Source organism: Arvicola amphibius, chromosome 11 (genome assembly GCF_903992535.2).
Source record: "Arvicola amphibius chromosome 11, mArvAmp1.2, whole genome shotgun sequence".
Taxonomy (NCBI): Eukaryota; Metazoa; Chordata; class Mammalia; order Rodentia; family Cricetidae; genus Arvicola; species Arvicola amphibius.
This window is the reverse complement of record NC_052057.2, coordinates 40751140-40772337: the sequence shown is the minus strand read 5'-3', so window position 1 is coordinate 40772337 and position 21198 is coordinate 40751140. Positions and strand designations below refer to the sequence as shown.

General features: G+C 43.9%; 1 protein-coding gene across 1 annotated transcript in view; it reads right to left on the bottom strand.

Moving 5' to 3' along the window:
- Positions 1-9738: 9738 nt before the first annotated feature.
- Positions 9739-21198, bottom strand: part of Kcnmb2 (potassium calcium-activated channel subfamily M regulatory beta subunit 2) — a 262358-nt gene continuing 250898 nt past the window's right edge. Inside the window, exon 5 of the mRNA XM_038348400.1 lies at positions 9739-10023. Coding sequence (XP_038204328.1) covers positions 9739-10023 — 285 coding nt within the window. The remainder of the gene's footprint in view (positions 10024-21198) is intronic.

Sequence of the window (21198 nt, the reverse complement as noted above, 5' to 3'; positions counted from 1 at the left end):
TCTCTCATCCTTTGCTTGTGTGTTTCATGGAGAGTGAGCCTAGGAGCCTGGGCATAGTGCTTGACCACTAAGCTTTATCTCTTGTCTTCTTTTTGTTTTTTTTTTTTCCACTTTGAAACGGGCCCTCAAATTTACTCAGGCTAGTTTTGAACTTGTGATCCTGCTGCCTCAGGCTCTTGAGAAGCTGGGTTTTTGACTCTGCACCACTTAGCCTGGCTTGATAAATATTTCTTTTGGAGGGATGTGGCAGGATTAGAGAAGCATAGAAGATGGGCAGATAGGTGGGGCCTGGGGGTGCATTGGGCATTTTCTCTGGAGTGGATGTTGAGATGAGGTTTGAAGCACAAATGATGTAGGCAGGATGAATGGAGAGGACCGGAGCAGAGGTAACGCAAACGCTCAGAGGGCACTGTATTTCAGAACACTGAGTGACATTTGGTTGGAATGGCTAGCCTTGAGGTGTAAGTTGACTGGTGGCCTCTGAAGGTCAGGCCACTGTCTAAGTCATTTGCAGAGACAAATATTGTTATCTTTTCTTGATGTATAGGGCTCCCTTAATAAAGTCTAGGTCCCTCACTGGATGAAGATTGAAGTTTCTCTTGATGCCAGCAAATGGCAGGTTTGGCGTCTTGATTTTCACCCCATAGTGGCCATCAATGACTGAGTGGTTGCTAGGTAGGGATGTTGGCCACACTACAGTCGGATATATGGTTCCATGCTGGTACTGGTTTTCCAAAGAGCTCCTGAACTTCAGCTCTTGGTGAAGTTTTGTTTTGTTTTGCTGGACTTCAGCTCTTGGTGAAGTTTTGTTTTGTTTTGTTTTTGTTTTTTTTAAACTTTTAGTGGCAAATGCTGGCACTTTCTGGTTGGTCAATTAATCAAGTACTTCCTTCTTAAAAGAAAAAGTCACTGGTTTTCAGTTGGAGGATTTGGGCATATTGCTCCCTGGTAACATCCAGTAGATCTCTTAAATAACCTTGAATGCCCATGGGCTATCCTGATGGTTGTTAGCGCTCATGGGGTTGTTTAGTCAGCTGGCCAGACTGGCATCTGCAAAGGCAGCAAAGGCTGCAACAGGAAAAGCTCTTATCTTGCGCTGGTTCAAACCAAGACTGCTACCCAAGGCCTTTCCTGGCCTCTAGGCCTGGTGCCTAGGACTGTTCCTGGCAGATTCTGGGGCTGCCTTGGAGGCTGCCAGTGCCGAGATGGTTATAACTTCCTAGAGATCAGAGTGCAGCACTGGCACAGGATTCTGCACCCATCTACTGTGGGAAAGGGATGGACATATTTTACACACACCTTGCGTCCTCTGTTTGAACTCCCTGACTTCTCAGGACAACCGGATGTCAGCTGTCATAGCTGCTGTTTTTGGTTAGTGACACACTGTTAATGACTGCAGGATGAGGCTTCTGCCATGCTCCTGGAGGGCACAGCGAAGGCCTGTGGTGTTGGCTCACCAAGAGGAGCTCATTCGGGCAGCGCAGCTGTCGGGAAGGAAGGGCTAACATTTGAATGGAAGGGCTGAGATCTGGTGATGGACAGGAGGATGCTGAACTAGGACAGGTGAAAATCAAGGAGACCAGAGCCCGGAGAGATGGCTTAGTAGTTAAGTACACTGACTGCTCTTCCAGAGGACCAGGGTTCAATTCTCAGCAGCAACAAGGCAACTTACAACTGTCTATAACTTAAGTTCCAAGGGACCCAGCACCCATGCAGAGCACCAATGCACATAAAAGCAAACACTAGATTTGCTTAAAACAATAACAGCAACAGCTACGGCATCTGGGGTCTGTGCTGAAGTCTGAGTCCCGTATTGCTACCAAAGGTCACATAGAAGCCCAGGGTTGAGGCCCCTGCCCGAAGCTTTAGATGATGTCTAGGATAAAAGCTGTTGCCATAACCACCCCGTCCTGAGTGTCAGGGCTTCCACACCAGAGCCATTGTCTAGGCCAAGCTGCTGCCGAGGGCCATGTCTGGTTCTTGGTCCAGCTGCAACTAGGGTCTGTGTTGATATCTGTGGACCATGTCACCTCAGGGGTCCTTAGGAACCACAAGAGATAAAATCGGAGGGCCATGCTGAGATGGCCCCACCCTTTGCTGGTCCAGGGAAAGCTGGCCTTGCCTGTCTGGACATTGCAGCAAGAGAGCTGACCCAGACCCTCATGGAAGAGTTGGCCCCAGCACTCAGGAGAGACGGCCCCACCCATCACCTCACCAGAGTGACCTGACCCTGAGGGCATGGAGGTAGAGAAGCTGACTCTGCCCCTAACCAGCTCAGCTACCATCCAGGCTCACATATGGGCTTTGGGTTGGCCCACCCTAGCATCTACCCCATCTTGGACCTGCTGGAGCTCGTGAAAGTACTGATCCTGCGGAACAATACCTGTAGGATCTCCATGACTCCAGGTTCGCAGCCAAGGGATATGGCAGAGGAGTCCCTGGGAGGATCCAGTGATGATGGTGTACCAGAAACCAGAGGCCTTGAACCAGATCCGTGACTCATTGTAATGAGCATTTGCTAGTAAAGCTGACAGGACAAAAGGGTGTTCTGTGTGACACACCGAGGTCTCCAATGCCACCAGGAGGAATAAAGAAGAGGTGTTGGAGAGGCAGGAGAGAAGTGAGGGTGGTTTGTTGTTGATGATTGGCTTTTTTCTTGATTGTTTGCTTGCTTCATTTTGTTTTCTTTTGTGAGGGGGTGCTGCAGAGGTGAGGAGAGGCTATGGGGGAGCTGGGAGGTGAGCGGAAATAGGGTGCATGGTGTGAAACTCCCAAAGAATCAATAAAGAAGTGAAACTTTAAAAATTCAAAGGTATTATAGAGAAGCCTGGGTACTGACCTAACCATGTGCTGCAGGGGGTAGGTGAGTTCACACAAGTGCATGCTTCCTCCTGATTTAATTGTGATAATAAATGTCCAAAAGAAACGACTTTGTTAATTTTTTGATGTGTAAAAATATAGAGCTAGGAGAAGTCTCGTCCTTTCATACTCTTTTCCTCACCCCCACACACCCCTACCTACCTCACCCCTCATACCCCTACCTAGCTCACCCCTCACACCCCTACTTAGCTCACCCGTCATACCCCTACCTAGCTCACCCCTCACACCCCTACTTAGCTCACCCCTCATACCCCTACCTAGCTCACCTCTCACACACCCTTACCTCACCCCTCACATACACCCTAACTACCTCACCTCGCCCCTTGACACACCCCTTACCTACCTCACCTATTCATGGGTTTCTTACATTAATTTACTCCAAAGGAAGCTTGTAGTCAGAGCCACTGTATCTTTGTCAGGCCAAACAGACATTCCAGGGCCCCAGGAGGCATGACCTCTAGAAGAAACAGGTCAGGTCCCATTGTCTGATGAACATCAGTCTTTGTTGACACTAGGTTAAAGATTCTCAGTACCCTTCCGTAGACAGTACTGGACATCTTCTTTTCTCTAAGTGAGCTTTTGGTCCTCCACAAAACCCAAGACCTCTGGTTTTAGTAAAAACCTGAAATAATTCTCTTCTTTTGGAGTTGCATGAGAAATATGAGGAAGTGAGGGAGGTGTTTCAGAGACCGTTTTTGAGCAATGGCTTCTCTCCCCACCCCCCAAGTCTTTCTGTTTTCCTTGTCTTCAGTGTGGGAACTCTTCCCGTCAGTGGAAGAGCTGGAATATGGATCTGGTATTGCTTGTTCCCCCTGCCTGCAGGAGACGTCTGTTCATCTTCTGTGTCCAGTGTCCTTTCTTCCTCTTCCTCTTCTTTATCACAGAGCAGGCTTGCACCACACACTAGGTTTTCTTTGTAAAGTTTGAGACACAGTCTCATGAATCACAGGCTAGCCTCTAACTTGCTGTATAGCTGGGAATGGCCTGAACTGGATCCCACCTCATTCACAGCATATGGAACCCTAGCCTTTGTGCATGCTAGGGAAGTACTCTGTCAACTGACCCATGCCCTGACCACCACACACCAGCTTTTCATTAGAGAGTGGGTTACTCTCATGTAGCACAGTTTCCATCACATGGCTTGCCTCCATTATTACAGAGGTAGTCATGACATGCTGGGCTATTCTGGACAGTAAGCGTTCACCATCTCTACAATGGTTATCCTAGCGCTGGACACATGCTACAAAGATGACCTTTTTTAAAAGGTTTGATATTAGTGCTGGGTTTTACTTCTGTGATTTAAAACACACAGATTATATGAACAAGAGTTGGGACAAATCATCTTTACTGTTGACCATGGAGAATAAGGGTGTAGCCTGGAGAAGAATGTAAGCATTGAAAGAGTAATGGAGGGACCCAGAGAGGAGAAGGGAGGGGAAGAAGGAGAAGGAGGGAGAAGGGGAGGGAGAGAGAGAAGGAAGGGAAGAGACAGAGGGAGGGGAAGGGGAGGAGGAGAAAAGAGGGGGAGGGGGAGAGAGCAAAGGAAGAGAAGAGAGGGAGAGGGAAGGAGAAGGGGAGGAGGGGAGGAGGGAAGGGGAGAGAGAGGGAGAGAGAGGAGGAGGAGGAGGAGAGGGAGAAGGAAGAGGGAAAGAGAGAAAGAAGGAAAGAGGGGGAGAGAAAGGGGGAGGGGGAGGGGGATGGAGAGGGAGAGGGAGAGGGAGAAGTACTTGAAGAAATTTCAGGCATTGCTCATTTTTGGTAGGATTGTGCGAATGTCATTGAAGCCTTCACGGTCCTTTTGTAACTATATTGGCACCAAGTCATATAGTTTTTAAGGCTTGGGGAAATAACATTTATCTAAATTAAAGAATACTTTTCAAAGCCCAACTTATAAAGTATATTATCTAAGAGAACAGCTCCCCTTTCTATGTGCATGAAATGTCTGGCTACAGCTGGAATCCGCAGCCTGACAGTGTCTTTGACAGTTTCACCAAAGGCTGATGCCTTAGCCAAGGCAAACAAAGCTGTAGGAAAGTTTTGCCCTCAGTGTCTGTTCCCTCAGTGATTTCCCTCCGGCCATAGATTTTCAGAAGGCGTTACCTTCTAGAAGATCAAATCTATTTGACAGGTGGGTCAGGACTAGAATTCTCAAGGTGTCTTATTTAGCTGGCTCATCATTTGATTTCACCCACGAACTTTAGGTTATAATGGGTCTATCTCTGACCGTTTGAAATCTATGTCATTTATGCTACCTGCACAAATTTCCACTTATGCCAATAATCCTGGCTTAATAGATGTACTTCTGTTGACTTTCGTTCCAAACAAGTGGAAATGGCTCATTCACAATGCTTTCATCAACTTTTCGTTAAAATTTCATGCTGGTAAAGTAAGTCAATAGTGGGAGGACTGGGGTTTAGCGTACAGTTTTGATGTGTGTTCTAGCATTAAGTGGTGACGTTTCTTTTTAACAAACAGCTGTATTTCAGGTGGTAACTGTCACAGTTTGGCTCCATCCGGAGGGGGACCACTAGGAAGTGCTATGGAGAATAAGGGATAGTTCTTAGACCATTAAAGGCATGTCTTCTAAGGGATTGTGATGCCACGTCTCATTCTCTTTCTCTGATTCCTGGTTCATATGTGTCCGCTCACATGTTATCCTGACACTGTCACTAAGGGTTCTCGTCAACGACCCAAAGCAAAGAGTCCTCCGATCTGGAACATCCAAAACTATGCACTCAGTAAACAACTTTTGCAAAAGTACTCCACCTCAAGTATTTCAATGTAGCGGCCAATACAGTGGCCAATCTCTTTATCAGATGCCTCTCACCAAGGATGCTAAAAAGGGAGTCGCGTGTTAGCATGCGTTTTGGTAAAATTGAATTTGCTTTAAAGATTTATTTTTATTTTTGTGTATATGATTGTTTAGCTTTACACAAACACACACACACACACACATGCGCGCGCGCGCGTGCACTATGTGGATGCCTGGTACTCTGTTGCCACACTGACACCTTTTCAAAAGAATTTGGAAGCAAGGCCCTTCAAGTCAAAGTTCCATGTGGTATGTATGCATAATGGAAGGGTTATGGCAGAACTGTGAGAGTGTTCTGGCCAACTTCCTACACAAGAGGAGATGGGGAAAAGAACTGAAGAAGGAAGGGAGACTGGAGAGTCTCAGCAGTTAAGAGCACTGGCTGCTCTCCCAGAGGACCCAGGTTCAATCCTCAGCACCCACAGGGTAGCTCTCCACCAACTGTAATCCAGCCACAAGGGGATCTGATTCCTTTCTCTTATCTCGGAGGGTACCAGGTACACATAAAGTGCACAGATATACTTGCAGGAAAAACACCCATATGCGTAAAATAAAAATAAATAAACATAAAATTAGAAACCAAGGAGTTTAAGAAGAGGAACAGCCTTCAACTATTAATCATGCTTTCTTTCTTACCAGGATAGTGGGAGTTAGCCAACCTTCTTGAACACTGTTTAGTTCGGTTTTTTGGGAGGAAGTGAGCATTGTAACTGTGCTTGTGTTAAAGTTATCGTCTAAACTCTCTTTAGTCAATTGCTCATCTCACTTTTCTCTCTGTTAACGTCGACATAACAATTACAGTCAACATGTTTTACCCACAGGAAGGCAGCGAGCTGTTTATAGCACAACAGTGTGAAGGCAACGTTTGTTTTCCGAATGTCATGTGTAAGTATTCTTCCGTCATTTGCAGCAATGGGAGAAGGACAGCATGCTGGAACTCTCTGGCTGTCACCCAGCCTGCATAGAGCAATTTACGATGCCCACACATTAGCAGCAGCGGGCACTTTGCTGGTAGCTTCCCTCGGAGCCGTATCTTTTTATTATAGCTTTTTTCAAGCAGTCATTGATCCATTTATCATTTCTGGGGTTTAATACAATTTCATCTCAGGCAATCTGAAATCAATAAAGTTTTAGATGGGATGTGCCAATTGGATAATGAAAGTGATTTGGACACATAAACATTTGTAACATTTTGGGAACTCATTCTTGGTGAATAATGTGGAGACTGTGGGCTGTTGTTGCCAGTGTAAATAAGCCTCTGGGTCCTAAAGAAATAAGTGGGTTATTGGGAGTACCACAGGGAGGCTGTTCTTCTCTTAACCCATAGATTAATACACATAGATTCTATTTGAGCATCAGAATGTCCCCTGATGGCCAGTGTTGGTCTTCTTTACACACATGTAGCATAGAATTCTGGTCTTCTTATGCTTTCATTTATTTGTTTTGTGTGTGCACAAACGTGTATATGCTTCGATGTTCAGGTGCGTAGGTCAGAGAACAACTTATGGAGATTTCTTTCCTTCCAGCTTATGGGTCCCAGGTATTGAACCCAGGTCTTCAGGCTGGCTGGCAAGTAGTTATACCTGCTGAGCCAATTCACTGACCCTCAGAATGCTAATGTTACAAGGACCCCTCTATCTATCTGATGGCCAGACACCTAAATTTACAGCCAAGAGGATAAATGACTCCTTCAGTAGCCACCTCCTCACCATCTCTTGACCAAAGTCTCCCCATTTAATTCTCCTGCTTTGTCATTTCTATGATTCCCTTCAAGACCTCAGAACTCCTCAGGGTTAGTTTAAAAGATGTCAAAGCCACAGTAATGGCCTCCACAGTGGAAAAACTGCATGGCTCTTTCCTTTGCTTTCCATGATCACTGAAATTTGGAGGGAAGTTGTTTAAGATCCGTAGGCCAAGGTCATAATGGTCTTCCAATAGAGTTGTCATGAAGAGCAAATAGGTAACAGGTGGAAGGCGTCTAACACGTGTTTACTCCTGGGTCTTCCTCTCTGAGAGCAAGCATCCAAGTGTGTTTGCAGCTAAGGTAGTTTACAGGTGTTGATGCTGCACTGACATCCAAGAAGGTCCTAGTCAACACCTTTTGATGCCGTTTGTGTTGTTTTTGCTCTTTTTTTTTGGTTTTGGTTTTCTACATTCTTATCTAACCCAACAACTGGGATGTTTTTTTTCTTTTTTTCAGTACTGAGGATTAAACCTAGAGTATCCTGCATGTAAGGCAAATGTTTTACTTTTGAAATATAGCCCCAGGCCTTAGGTTGTTTAATGAAAACAATCTAAAGAAGATAAAAAATAATACATGTCATATGTCGTCATGTGTGTTTTACCCGTGGATCACTTGAAGGGAAGCCTAGGGAACATTTAAGGTTGCAAACTTCAGCCCCACAGTCCTGAAGATTCTTCGCCCATCTTGACAAATACATTTTAAAGAAAGAAGTAGAAATAAATAATTTTCTGTGGTGTTTTGTGAATGTTTATGATAGTACATGGATTGTTTAGGTGTCAGAAAAAGGGATTTTCTTTATAGTCTAATAAGATGTCTTCAAATATAGTAATTAGAATTGTTTAAACAGCCAAGGGCATATCTGTTTTGAATGCAAGAAGTATTTGAATCTTGTGATTGAATTGGTTTTAAAAATTTTTAATCACACAGTTGAAGTCCTGAGTACACCCTAGGCATTTACTTGCTTATGAAAAGTCAGACTATGAATCACACCATTCTGCTCCTCATATTACTTTCGCCTTCCATCCCACAAATGATTTGTGAAATTTTGCAATTACCTAAAAAACATCAATACTATGTTACAAAAGTTACTTAAATATAGATGAGAAAGATAGATGTTTGTCTTCTCCCTTAGATATTGATATCAAATAAAGGATGGAATGTCTTTATTTAAAACCAACCCCTCATCCCCACCCCCTGCAAACAGAACGAGTAAACATCAGTGTGGAGAAAGGCTTCCTTTAACTCTGTTATTCAGTTCAAACATGTGTTAGGAAAAGGTCTGTTCTGCATATAAAATATACAACAAAAAGGGAATAGTGAATAGAAAAATAAAATATGTAGAGGAGACAAAGATTCTGCCCACATAGCTTTAAAACTCCAACAGGCAACAGTTTTCAGGAGACTATACATCCGATCGCTGAAACATAAATCCCTACAGAGTAATATTACAACACTATAATTTGCCATAAGAGACTCACCCATTGCAACGAACTCACCAGTCTTTACCACATTAACGTTGGCCTCTAACAGACCAGAGGAAATGGAGTTAAGATTTCACATAAATATCTTTGCAGCCGAGACTTTTCTGCCTTACAGTGGAATACCCACCAACACCCAGTCAGTTCACCAGGAGCAAACCCACCACCTTTGTCTCCCACACAGTAGCAGGGTCATAGATGGAAACGGGCTCTGTTCGGAAGACATTATAGAGCTGGAGATCATTTTAAAAATCTGAAGTAGTGAATAAAAAGTAATGAAAGGAAAGTATTTGGCTTCCTCTCTTCATTACAACACTATGGTAAAAATAAAAAAAAATATTTAACATGCTTTAGTCAGGAAACCACCTCTTCACTTGCTACAGGACTCAATATAGAATAAGAAAAGAAAACCACGTTTTTGGCTGTAGCTTTAGTAAACAACAAATGAAGAAAAATCTGGTCTTCAAGAGGTCTGGAAACTCAGAACACAGACCTTGTCACATGGACAGTGTCTCCATTCTGCCACAAGACTTAGCAATGAGTAGCTGAGCCCTATTCTGGTGGAAAGAGAAGGACAGACTAGTTCCAGCATCAAAACAAGATAATGAAACCACCGACTGACAAAGAACAGTTAATTCTCCTGAATAATAATGACATCATGTTTGCATACAAGACAGCGTTTGCATTATTGCTCTACTTAGAATAATAATACAATAAGGAACCCATAACAGACTGCACGTTAAAAACTTAAGGTTCTTTGGTGAAGAATGAAAGAAAACAGTATTTGAGCTTTAAAGAAATATATCTTATCCATGATTTTTCTTTTATCTATTGATCCGTTGGATCCTCTCACAGAGCAGGGAGAGGTACTGAGTGAGTTTCACCATGGCCACAATTGCCACGCCCCCAGCCATCATACACGTGGGCCAGAAGAGAGAATGAAACAGCACATTGGAGCTGTAGAGTTTAGTCAGGATGACACTCTTCTGGTTTCCTTCCGGGTCAGAATAGCAGGGGAAGTGTTGGTGTCTCCTGAAGTTCTCCATGACGACACTCACCAGGGACATAGACTCTTCAAAGTTGTTTCCACACTTAGGAATATAGGAGCACTGTGAAGAGCAAGGTGGAGAGTCACCAAGAGAGCTACGAGGGTAGTAGTCAACCTAGCTTTATCTGCAAGACAATCATGGTGGCTCACTTTTATCTTTTTTTTTTTTTTTTTTTTTTTTTGGTTTTTCGAGACAGGGTTTCCCTGTAGTTTCTAGAGCCTGTCCTGGAGCTAGCTCTTGTAGACCAGGCTGGCCTCGAACTCAGAGATCCGCCTGCCTCTGCCTCCCGAGTGCTGGGATTAAAGGCGTGCGCCACCACCACCCGGCCGGTGGCTCACTTTTATATATTTAAACTAAGACACACTAGACCAGAGAGGTCAAATACTGACTAAAGTGATGTTTCAGGATTCCTAGACAAAGTTTTCCTTAGTAACTCATTTATAAATTACTTAGCTGTTGATTAAAATCTGATTATGAATTGTTTGTTTGATATAACAATCTTACATCATACCTAGAAAAAGTAGTACTTTTTGCTATCGCCGAGAGAGGTGGGTCTGAATTCCCTCCTCTCAAACACACTTGTCCAGGGGCTCAGAAAGAAAATCTTCCTGAGTTTTGTCTGCCCACATGATATAAGACATTGCTATAACATACTGTGATGGTTAGTCAATTGTCAACTTGACTGGACTTAGAGTCACCATGGAAACACACTTGTGGGAATGTCTGTGGCAGTGTTTCCACTGCCTCAGGAGGCAGTAATCACATGGAAGGTAGGTGGCATGTGTCCCCTGGCTGGGGTGCCAGACTGAATGAAAAAAATGGGAGCTGAGCTCAACTATCGAATTCTCTCTGCTTGCTGACTGTGGCTACAATGTGATGAGCCACTTACTCCCTCTGCCCACGACCGACGGTGCCTCCCCCTAACTGTGACCCACAGTGTGACCCCCAGGCTGCAGATCCATCCTTCCTTAGGTCACTTTTGTCAGGAATTTTGTCACAACAAAAGGAAACGTAATTAACGCAATGCCTGTATAAAAGAGTAATTTATGAAAATATAATTGTTTTGACCACATGCTATTCAACCAAGCTACCTTGGGCATCGTGTTACTATTATAAAAAAGCAAAACAAAACAAAAACCCCAAATCAAATCAAAACAAACAAAAGCCAGCTACAGCTTTGGGGGATCCTGGAGAATTCAGAGAGGCTGAGCAGAGAAGCCCGTGAGGAAAGGGAGGGACCTTCCTGCCAGCCAGGGTGATGGAAAGCAGGACGGCAACAGAGTGCACTCTCTGACCTGAGGACCCAACGCTGTTTTGATTGGCTCATCTCACAGAGATCTCCTGTGTTCTGTCCCTTCTACCTCTCTCCCTCCTTTTTCTTTCCACACTGTCATACGAGGTGGCTTGTGGGTAGTACTGTACATTGGTATGAGATTTGGAGTGGGATCCTGGAATCTGGGAGAGACTTCCATCTATAAATCTCACAGGGAGAAAATTATAAACAAGTTTCAGCTAGTGGAGCCTTGTCTCTCTGGAACAATTTTTTCTTCTCTGGCTTAGCAGCAGCACCAGGCACTTGTGTAGCAGTAATCATGGGGGTTTTGAGGTTTCTAAATAGCAGAAGTTTCTCTGACTAGTTAAGAATGGAAGACGAGCATGCTGGCAGTGCTTTGGCGTGGGGCCGAGAATCAGCTCTGAATGCAGCCCAGTGCCTTATATACCGACTCAGAACCCTGAGTGTGTGCACGAGCAAGTGCCAGTACACATTATTTTACTTTTTATTTTTTTGTAACTCGATTGCCTGGTTCTCAAGCACAAATGTTGTAGATGACAGCACCATGTCACAATGGCGTGAAAAGGACGAGCACACCTCTCTCCATGCTTAATATGATGCTCGTGTCGCAGAGATGGTGGTGGCAATACACTTTAAAACGTTGACTGGCTGTGAGTCAGTAACCATTTACAGACACGCATGAACCCAGTAGAGTGCTGGACTCAGCCTGGGGCTGGGGTGGGGAAGAAGGCTGGAGTATCTCCAGAGGAAGTGATAATTCGGGGTGACAGTGGGCCAGGGGCTTCATGGGCTAAGGGTTTGGCCAGCGGGATGGTACCTTTCAGGCGGTCGTGGGACTCTCTGTTCATCGCAAAGCTGTATATGCAGATCAGGGCTTCAAGAGTTTTAGGAAATGTTTCTTGAAGCAAACAATTTTAACAACAACAAAACAAAGCAAACACAGATAAGCCTTCTGTAGCTGGATGCAGGCAGAACCAATCTGTATCATAAAGGCATCGGGTCTGGGTATGCTTTTGTGCTTACATGGAAGTACTTTCAGTGTCTAAGAGAGCTACGTTACTGAAATGATCTCAATAAAATATGGCATGCCATTAAAAAAATGGAGCTTTTCTTTATTTTCTTCTGTTATGGTGAATCAATTCAACTTACTTTTTTTTTTTTTTTTAAAGAAACATCTGTCAGGCAAATACAATAATTCTGTCACTAGGTAAGATTCTTCCAAACAAAATAAGATATAAAGTAGCTCTGAGACCATCTGGCGAAGTTGTAATACAGGAGCTTCTTATTAAAGTTTAAAGCTGACAGGGCCTGAGAGGTGAGTGTGTGGCCTCGGGCACTCTGTGCCCGGGGGCACACACGGGGGCAACACGTGGATGTTAGTGGCGAGAGTCTGGGGTGCTCCGAGCCCACCCAATGTGGTTATCTGCCCCTTTCTGTTTCTGCCCATGAAAACTCTACCATATGTCAGCTGTTCGTTTCTTTTTATAGTCGACAGATCCCTTGTGATAATGAATGAATGAATGAGGTCGTATAACAAGTTCCTGACTTGAGTTCATGTGGTCTGGTGGCTATAGGCACGTGGCCCTCAGAACCAATTTCATCTCCGTAATGGGGTTAATCGAGACTTCCCGGCAGCTATCTTTCAGAATTAGATGATGAATATGCATAAGGCCTCCATAAATTTTTATTAGCACATTTTCCTACTAGAATATCACATTTTCCCGCATGTTCTCCCAAAGTCTTTAATTGAGTGCCACATACTAAGTTACAGAAGTTATAAAGAGGGTTGAACAGCCAGCTGTGGGGTTCTGACCGGGTCAGCTCGCCTTGTGGCCTTTGGAGATGTGCAGTGAACTGGATTCTACCTTAGGATGTGGGTGTTTACTTCTGTCGCTCCATCTTTAGTCCTGTGTATTCTCCAGAAGAGAGTATGGATTCGAAGCAAAGATTTAGCTACTGTGCTGTAACCAGATGCTTGCTACAGAAGTGGGTATAACAAGGAACGATGATTTAATTATCACCTGCCTTCATCATGTATTTGTGGGGTTATTTTATGTGAGTGGTCTAGAATACACAGAACACGGTTCAATAAATAATATCTGACTACTATACTATAATCTACACTTAATTTGGAACTTATAACATGATCATGGAAATAAAGATATCATCCTTTTTAGGCAATTATTTTATTTAGTGGGTATGGGATTGAAAAGATTTAACTTTTAAATTGTGAATGATATATAATAGAAAGGTAGTGATCCAAGTATGTAAATACTATTACCAGGAGGATGTATTAATTTTCCAGATTGTCAGTCAGCAGAGAACTGAGGAATCTACTTTGTGTGTGTGTGTACATGCACATGTATTTGCATATGTGTTGGTTAGTGCATACATGTGTGTATCCTTGTATATGGAGGTCAAAGATTAATGTTGTATGTCTTTCTAATCATTTTCTACAATTTTTTTGGTGCCAGGGTCTCTTATAGAACCTGGAACTCACTGATGGTCTAGACTTGCTGGCTAGCAAGTCCCCGGGATTCTCCTGTCTCCACTTTCCTAGCGCTGTCAATACAGATGCACCACGTTTATGTGAACTGAATTCAGGTCCTCGAGCTTGCATGGCAAGCCCTTTCCTGACTCCCCAACCTTGTGGTGTCTTATTTTTTCATTTTATTTATATTATATTTTATATTTTTTCAGATTTTTATGCATTATATTTTTAGTGTGTTTACCCCTGTTCTTCAAATCCTCCCAGATCCATTCCCTATTCAATTCTCATCTAACTTTGACTCTCCCTCATCTTTTTAATTACTTCTCTTATTTTTTGAGATTATAATACATTGACAGCATTTCCCCTTACCCTTCTTCCCACCTAGCCTTCCCATATACCCCTACTTGGTCTCTTTCAAATGTATGACTTCTTTTTTATTAGTTATTAACTGCCTGTAGTTCTATATTTAAGGTTGAAGCCCCGTAGTCTTTCACCATCCATGTTGCTGTCCTCGGTCAGCTCATCTTTGGACAGCTGAGTTGGTGGGACTCCATGGATGTCTTCTGAGCCTTGGGTGTAGGAATTGTTTGGTAGATGTATCCATTGGGACTGGGGTCCAGAACTCTTCATTATGATTGGTTGTGGTTTTCTGTAATGGTCTCCATCTGTTGCTTGGTGAAGTTTCCGTGATGAGGGATGAGGGCTACACTTATCTGTGGCTTTAAGGACAAGTGTTTAGGGTGCCGCTATGGCCGATGCTCCATTACTTCACTAGTTTCCTCCGTGCTGGGTGGATCTTGTGCCCCTTTAGAGAGCTTCTGGTTATCACCCAGGCATGTGTGCCACTACTGCACTCCTAGGTTATCATGCCTTGTTGGTCATGGTTGTGGCTCATAGTTGGGTAGAACTGTTGATTATTTCTCTCCTTTGGAAGGTTGCCTGGTACTTTCTGGAACCAGGAAGCCTAGTCCTCAGGAAGCTTTCAGGTGAATTCTTGCTCCGGGTCCTTTGTGTCTGAAGTGCATGGAGTTTTCAACAACATCCTCATTCAACAAAACGAAGTCCAATTAGTGCCAGGTATATACTCTTGGATGGTCAGCTGGCCAGAGCCACATCCTTAAAGGGAGCTAACTCTCCCTGTCTCGGCAGTTGTCAATCACCTGCAGTTCTCCCTGGGGAGATGGGAACTTTGCGACCTACTGCTTGACCCCATGTTGGGATTTTGCCTGGTTTGAGCTTTCCCAGGTCTCATGCATGTTGTCTCCGGTGCTGTGAGTTCATATGTGCAGCCGTCCTGTTGTATCCAGGAAGGAGTTTCCCCGGAGTCACCTACCAACCTCTGCTCTTCCAACTATTTCACTTTCTCTTCTGCAAAGGAGAGGATGTGATAAAAAAATATCTCATTTGGGGACGAACACTGACGAGATCAGAGAGATGAACTGATTTATGGATAAATCATTAGGAGTTGGTTTAAGAGTCTCTTCTCCCCACCCCAACCCCTTTTCTTAAAATTCATTCTTGACTCTTTTGTCTGCAAGTTCAGCTACACGGCAGAAGGGGGCACTGGAATGCAAGCTACTTTGTGGGTGCTGGGAATTGATCTCAGGACCTCTGGAAGAGCAGTCAGTGCTTTTAACCACTGAGCCATCTCACCAGCCCATAACAGTCTCTTCTTAACCTGGAGTTTTGTTAATAAAACTGGCTTCTTTCCCTAGTCCCTCTGATTTCTGAATGGCAGAAACTTCTCATTAGTAATGAAATCACAGAGGACATCCATGGCGTATTCTTCTTCTCCTTGCTGTGGAAACTTGATCTTAATAGCATCTCCTGGTTGCTTCTTCCCTTATGTGGTCAACGAAGACCCAGCAGTCACATATTCTCTCCAGTTATTTGGAACGCAACTGAATTTTCCTTCCCTTTGCTTCACTTCCAGAACCTTCTATGTCAACAGAGTTATTTTCATTCTTCTGATAGACAGGAAGTTAAAAAAAAGCCCTACCTGTCGTGTTTCTAGATATGCTTCACTAGGCACATGCGAAGCAGAGAGACAGGCCGTCATCCTTGAGATGAAAGATGGGGCCAGCAACAGGGGCAGGATCTGGCTGAATAACCTCACTGTCTGCCTCTGCGTTTTCTTTTGCAGTGATGGGGAGGCATCATCAGTTCCTTGGGGCTTCAAGGAAGTCTTGTGTTTTATTTGCTATTTTATAAGACAGGAGCTATTGTATTTCAAGAAGAGGTTAGATGTTTAGTGAAATCCAAATACTCATTAAGTCCAATAAATATGGGGCCAATATACAGGTGTCAAAACCATAAACAATGCAGGGCAGATGTTAGAAAGAGAATACAGCAAGGGTGGGATGGTGAGATGGGAGAGGAGGGTGCCTAAAGCCTTTCTGAAAAGATGGACTATCACAGAGGCACGTCGGAATCTTGGTCTAAAAAGCTCATCAGCTCCAAGGGTACCTTAGTCCATGTGTTCTGAGTTAAACAAACAAAATCACTCATGTGAACACAAATTACCTTGGTTTTGAAGTCAGGAAGCCTTGTGTTATTCGGGACTTTTGAGTTCCACACACTTGTGAGGGACAGAGGTGTTGAGAGCATAAACAGGGACCTCCTTTTCTTTCCTCTTCTGAGAACTCTCCTCATGGACCACCTGTGAAGTGACATGTCCTCCCACATGAAATTTACATGCGTTTGGTCTGGGCTTTCAGCGGACTTTGGACTTGGCAAGAAGGACTGTTGGAAGTGTTTGAGCAAAGCAAGAACAAGGTAGGCTTTGCTGAGTATGACCATTTCCTCCATTTCCGCACTTTCCAGAGAGGTTCACTTTGGTCATTCTTGCCGAGAGCTTACATATTGCCCCATTTCTGTCCAGCGTGAAGTAGTTCATTCATTACTGGTCCTGTTGATATGGTCAAGCACTCAACAAAAGCATTCTAAGGAAGGAAGGGTTTACTGTGGCTCACAGGCTAAGGGAACAGTCTATTAGCAGGGAAAATGGCATCTGATGGCATTGCATCCACAGGCAGGAGGCAGAAAATAAGGAATGTTTGTGTTCAGAGCTTGCTTTCACCTTTTTAATTAGTCCAAGACTTTAGCCCACAGGATGGTGCTGTCCATAATAGGCAGGCCTTCTCATCTCAGGGTTCCTAATCTAGAAACTTCCCTACAGTCATGCCTAGAGTATAATTTAATCTAGACAGTCCCTCATAGGGATGTACAGTGGCTTCTCTCTAGGGTGATTCCAGATTCTGTTGGCAGTCACCATCAATCATCACAAATCGAAAATAAACTTTAAAGATACCAGAGATGTCCTGAGAGAGAGGCGCATCTAGGACCTTGGGATGGGTTGATATCCAGAGAAACTCATTCTACAGAGCCTCACAGAATGCTGATTTGACTGAGAGTAAGTCAGATAATCTGACTTGGACCCCTGTTGCTGACTTGTTTTTTTGTGGTGCAAGGGGTGGGGTGGGATGGTGGGGTGAGGAGGAAGAGCTTCTTTCTTCCCGTTTTTCCTTCTTGCTTCTCAGAGGCATTAAGGTCTGTGCAATCTTCTTATAGACAGAGTCTTTCTTGATTCATGAACAGAGATGAGCTCAGATGTTCCAGAATTCAGCTTTTCTGTGAACTGCCGAAACTTTGTCAATTTACAGCATCATGTGTATGCAAATATTTTGTGGGATATTTGATCTCACTGTGAAGTCCCCAGACTGTGATATTAAAATCAACCTTGGGTCAGGGGCATAGCCAGCAACTAATTGACATGAATTAACCATAGAGAGGATGGAGGATCCAGGAATACGGATAGAGAGATGCACAGGAAGAAGTAGGTAGGGACCTGGAATTTCATGGTCCTTTTGACTTGGGATGGTCGGAGAGATGCTCTCTTTTGGTCTCTGGCCAAAAAGGAAGATCAGATGGTTGCTTCTCAGACTCTTTGAACTATCAGACTTTTACCCCAACATCTGACTCCTGAGTCTTTATTGTTAAATAGGACATAGTTAAAAAACAACATTGGTGGCTGTAGCAAAGCCAGTGCTGGACAAACAGGAAGAATGACCAATAGCTAAGCAGAAGAGGATAGGCGGGACTTCCAGGGAGAGAGAGGAACTTGGGGGAAGAATCAAAAAGGTGGGGATTCACCAATAAGATTTGGAGTAAGTCTTACATATAATATGGAAGAGAAATAACCACCCACATGGCAGAATGTAGATTAATATAAATGGGTTAATTTAAGTTTTAAGAGCTAGCTGGGAACATGTCTAAGCTTAGGCCAAGCTTTTATAATTAATAAAAAGTCTCTGTGTCATTATTTGGGAGCTGGAGGCCCAAAGAAAGTCCAACTACACAAATATATGTGTGTGGAGACAAGATGACCCCAGATGTTACTCCTTGGGAGCTGTCTACTTTATTTTTGAGATATGGTCCCTCACTGGCCTAGAACTTACAAAGTAGGCTGGCCTATGAACTCCACTTTTTCTTCCCCAGTGCTGGGATTACAGATGCAGGACACCATATCATTCTACTTAAAGGAGTTCTGGGGATCAAAGTCAGGTCCCCATGCTTGTGCAAGGAGCACTTGACTGACCAGGCCACAGTATTCTGAATTCTTCCTCTGTGCCCTCTCAAGAGCATGTGATGAAGGTTTCCTCTTCAGGACATAGCAAGATTAAGTAAAGAGTTTTTGATTTTAATTCAGACCTAGTCACTTGGGGAATGTCGGACTTTGGGGAAATTCCTTTTCCTAGATTCAGTGTTCTAAAGAGAGAATGACGATGGTGTGGTACACAGGGAATTGCTGCTGCAGCTAACTGAGCCAGTTTATGTAAAATATCAGCGTTCTGCAGGGCCTGGTACATTGTGAGTTCTTGATAAAATCCGACTAGGATTATTTTAGGAGCAGGAGTAAGCAAGATAATGTTTTAGACATGTTATTACAGTCGTGGGCATGTTCTACGTGGTGAGCACTTAGTTAATACCATTTCCATCTGGTGATTCAGGTTTATCTTCTCTGGTTTCTGTGACCTGCCAGGGCTCTGCTGAAGATACCCCAAAGATCTGACGGCCTGAAAACGTGAAGCTAAGCAAAATTTAAGCTGTTAGCCTGCCACTGTCTGCAGCCATTGTCTAACTGTCACGATTTGATCAGGGAGAATGCTACTCACATGGTGGGAAGAGGGTGGGGACACCACCAAGCATCTGGCAGTAGAGGGAAGGTCTCTGTGTCATGATCACAATGTCCAGAGCACCCAAGCTGAGAATGATCTAGATATGTTAGTCTCTGAAATTAGGAGATCCATAGTGCTTTGGAATGGGTAACAGAATGAAGAGCCATGCTGAATTTGGACTTGAGAATATGGCTAATTAATGGAATGCCCCCTTGGAAATAATCATCTTCCTCACGAAAGTTATGTATAAATACTATACATGTTTGTATTTATCATACCTATTGTATGTCTTTATCAGCATGCATCAAAATGGATATAATCTTTTATTTCACTACAAACTTCATCTTAAATTCACCTTTCATTGAGTATGTGTTGAGAGTCACTGGTGTTTAGTGGAAAGTTTAACTCCCGAAGGAGATCAGGACTGAGATGTAAAGCAGCAGCCATGGTGAATTAATATTCAGCTGCTGTTTATGGTTCTAGTGACATTCCGGAGACTGAGGGAAGGAAAAGTCCCAAACCATGCTGAATTAATACTCAGGCACTGTTTGACATTCTACTGACAGCCCAGTGGCCAGTGGCTGAGGGAGGCCAGGCCACTCATAGCTCCCAGCGCCACAAGAGCGTGCCGGCTTCTCCGGTCTGGCGGCTTGAGCTTGCCTGTTGTCAAGAGGCTGTGACCTGGGTTTAAAGACTAAAGAAAAAAAAGAGGGAGAAACTGAAAAGGTATAATCAAATCTTTTGAATGTTTTCTCACAAAGATACAGACAATTAAGCTGATCCCTTTTGCTTCCTGTTGTCTCAGTTCTAACACTGTTGGCAGTAGCTAGAATCTCAAGAGAAGCATGGCTGCTTCTCAGTATCTGGGGGTTCCTGCTATTCTTGTGAGGTTGGAGGAAGTAGCAGGAAGGTGAGGTTGACAATGAGGGTATTTTTTTTCTCTTTTGAAATTATGAATTATTTTTCATTTATTTTACATTCTGATCACAATTTTACCTTCCTCTTCCCCTCCTTTTCCCCAACCCAAACTCCCTTCAACCACCTCCCCACCCCACATCTGCTCCTCCTCCTCATTTAGAAAGGGGCAGGCCTCCCATGGACATCAGCAAAGCATGGAACACCAAGTAGAAGTGGGACCAAGCTCCTTCCCCTGCATAAACGCTGGGTGAGGTAATCTAACATGGAGAATTGGTTCCCAAAACCAGTTCAAGTGCCAGGGAGAGGTCCTGATCCCACTGTTAGGAGCCCCACAAACAGACCAAGCTACACAACTGTTATACACACGCAGAGGGCCTAGGTCGGTCCCATGCAGGCTCCCTAGTTGTTGGTCCAGAGTCTGTGAGCTCCCAAGGACTCAGGTCATGACCTTGAACCCCAACTTTTACAGTCCCTCCTTCCTTTCTGACACTGAGGGTATTTTTTTCTCCTTTGCCAGAGGGATCTGGAATACTCCTCATGCTGAATAGAAATGGTCAGATAGTCTTCCAACATGGAGATGGCTGTTTTCTCAGAACTGTATTACTGACTAAAAACAGAGGCTGCCCATGCAGAGGATATAAAGAGCTGGGTTAGGGATGCCCAGTGGTAGTGTTCAGTGCCGGTCCCACGAATCTGCCAACTGTGGCTGGGGCCCGAGAGCCTCTGTGCTTGTATGGTATTTTTGAGGGCCCAGAAGCACTGTGGCCAAAAATTATCTCTCTTCTCTGTGGTGCTCTGAATGGATGCTTCCGGGAGTGATACTCCATCTGTAGTTCCAGGTTTGACTACCTCAGTTTAGGCAATTACAAGGTAGTAGTGTTGAAGAACTGGCGTCCACAAGCACCTGGCGGAAGCGAGTGGAAACACTGGAAGAAAATGACATCAACTTAGGCTGAAAGAGATTTTTATATAAAAAAATACTTTGAAGAGGTTGGGGAGATGGAGATGGCTCAGTGGTGAAGTGTTCTACTGCCCTTGTAGAAGATCAGAGTTTGGTTCCCAGGACTTGAGTATAGGATGGCTCACAAGAACCTGTAGTTCAAGCTTCAAGGGACCCAACACCCTTTCCTGGCTTCTATCCATGCTACATACCTGTGCACATACCCCACTGTCCGTCCGTGTGTGTGTATTCATTAAAATATTCATATATTTTACATATATATTCAATTAAAATATTTATTAAAAACTTTGAAAATATGATTCCTGAAAAAGTAATGAACTGCTCGTTAAGGTAAGACAAGGTAAACGCCTGAAGTGGAACAGGGCTGCAGTTGTTAAGGTCATCACACAAGCAC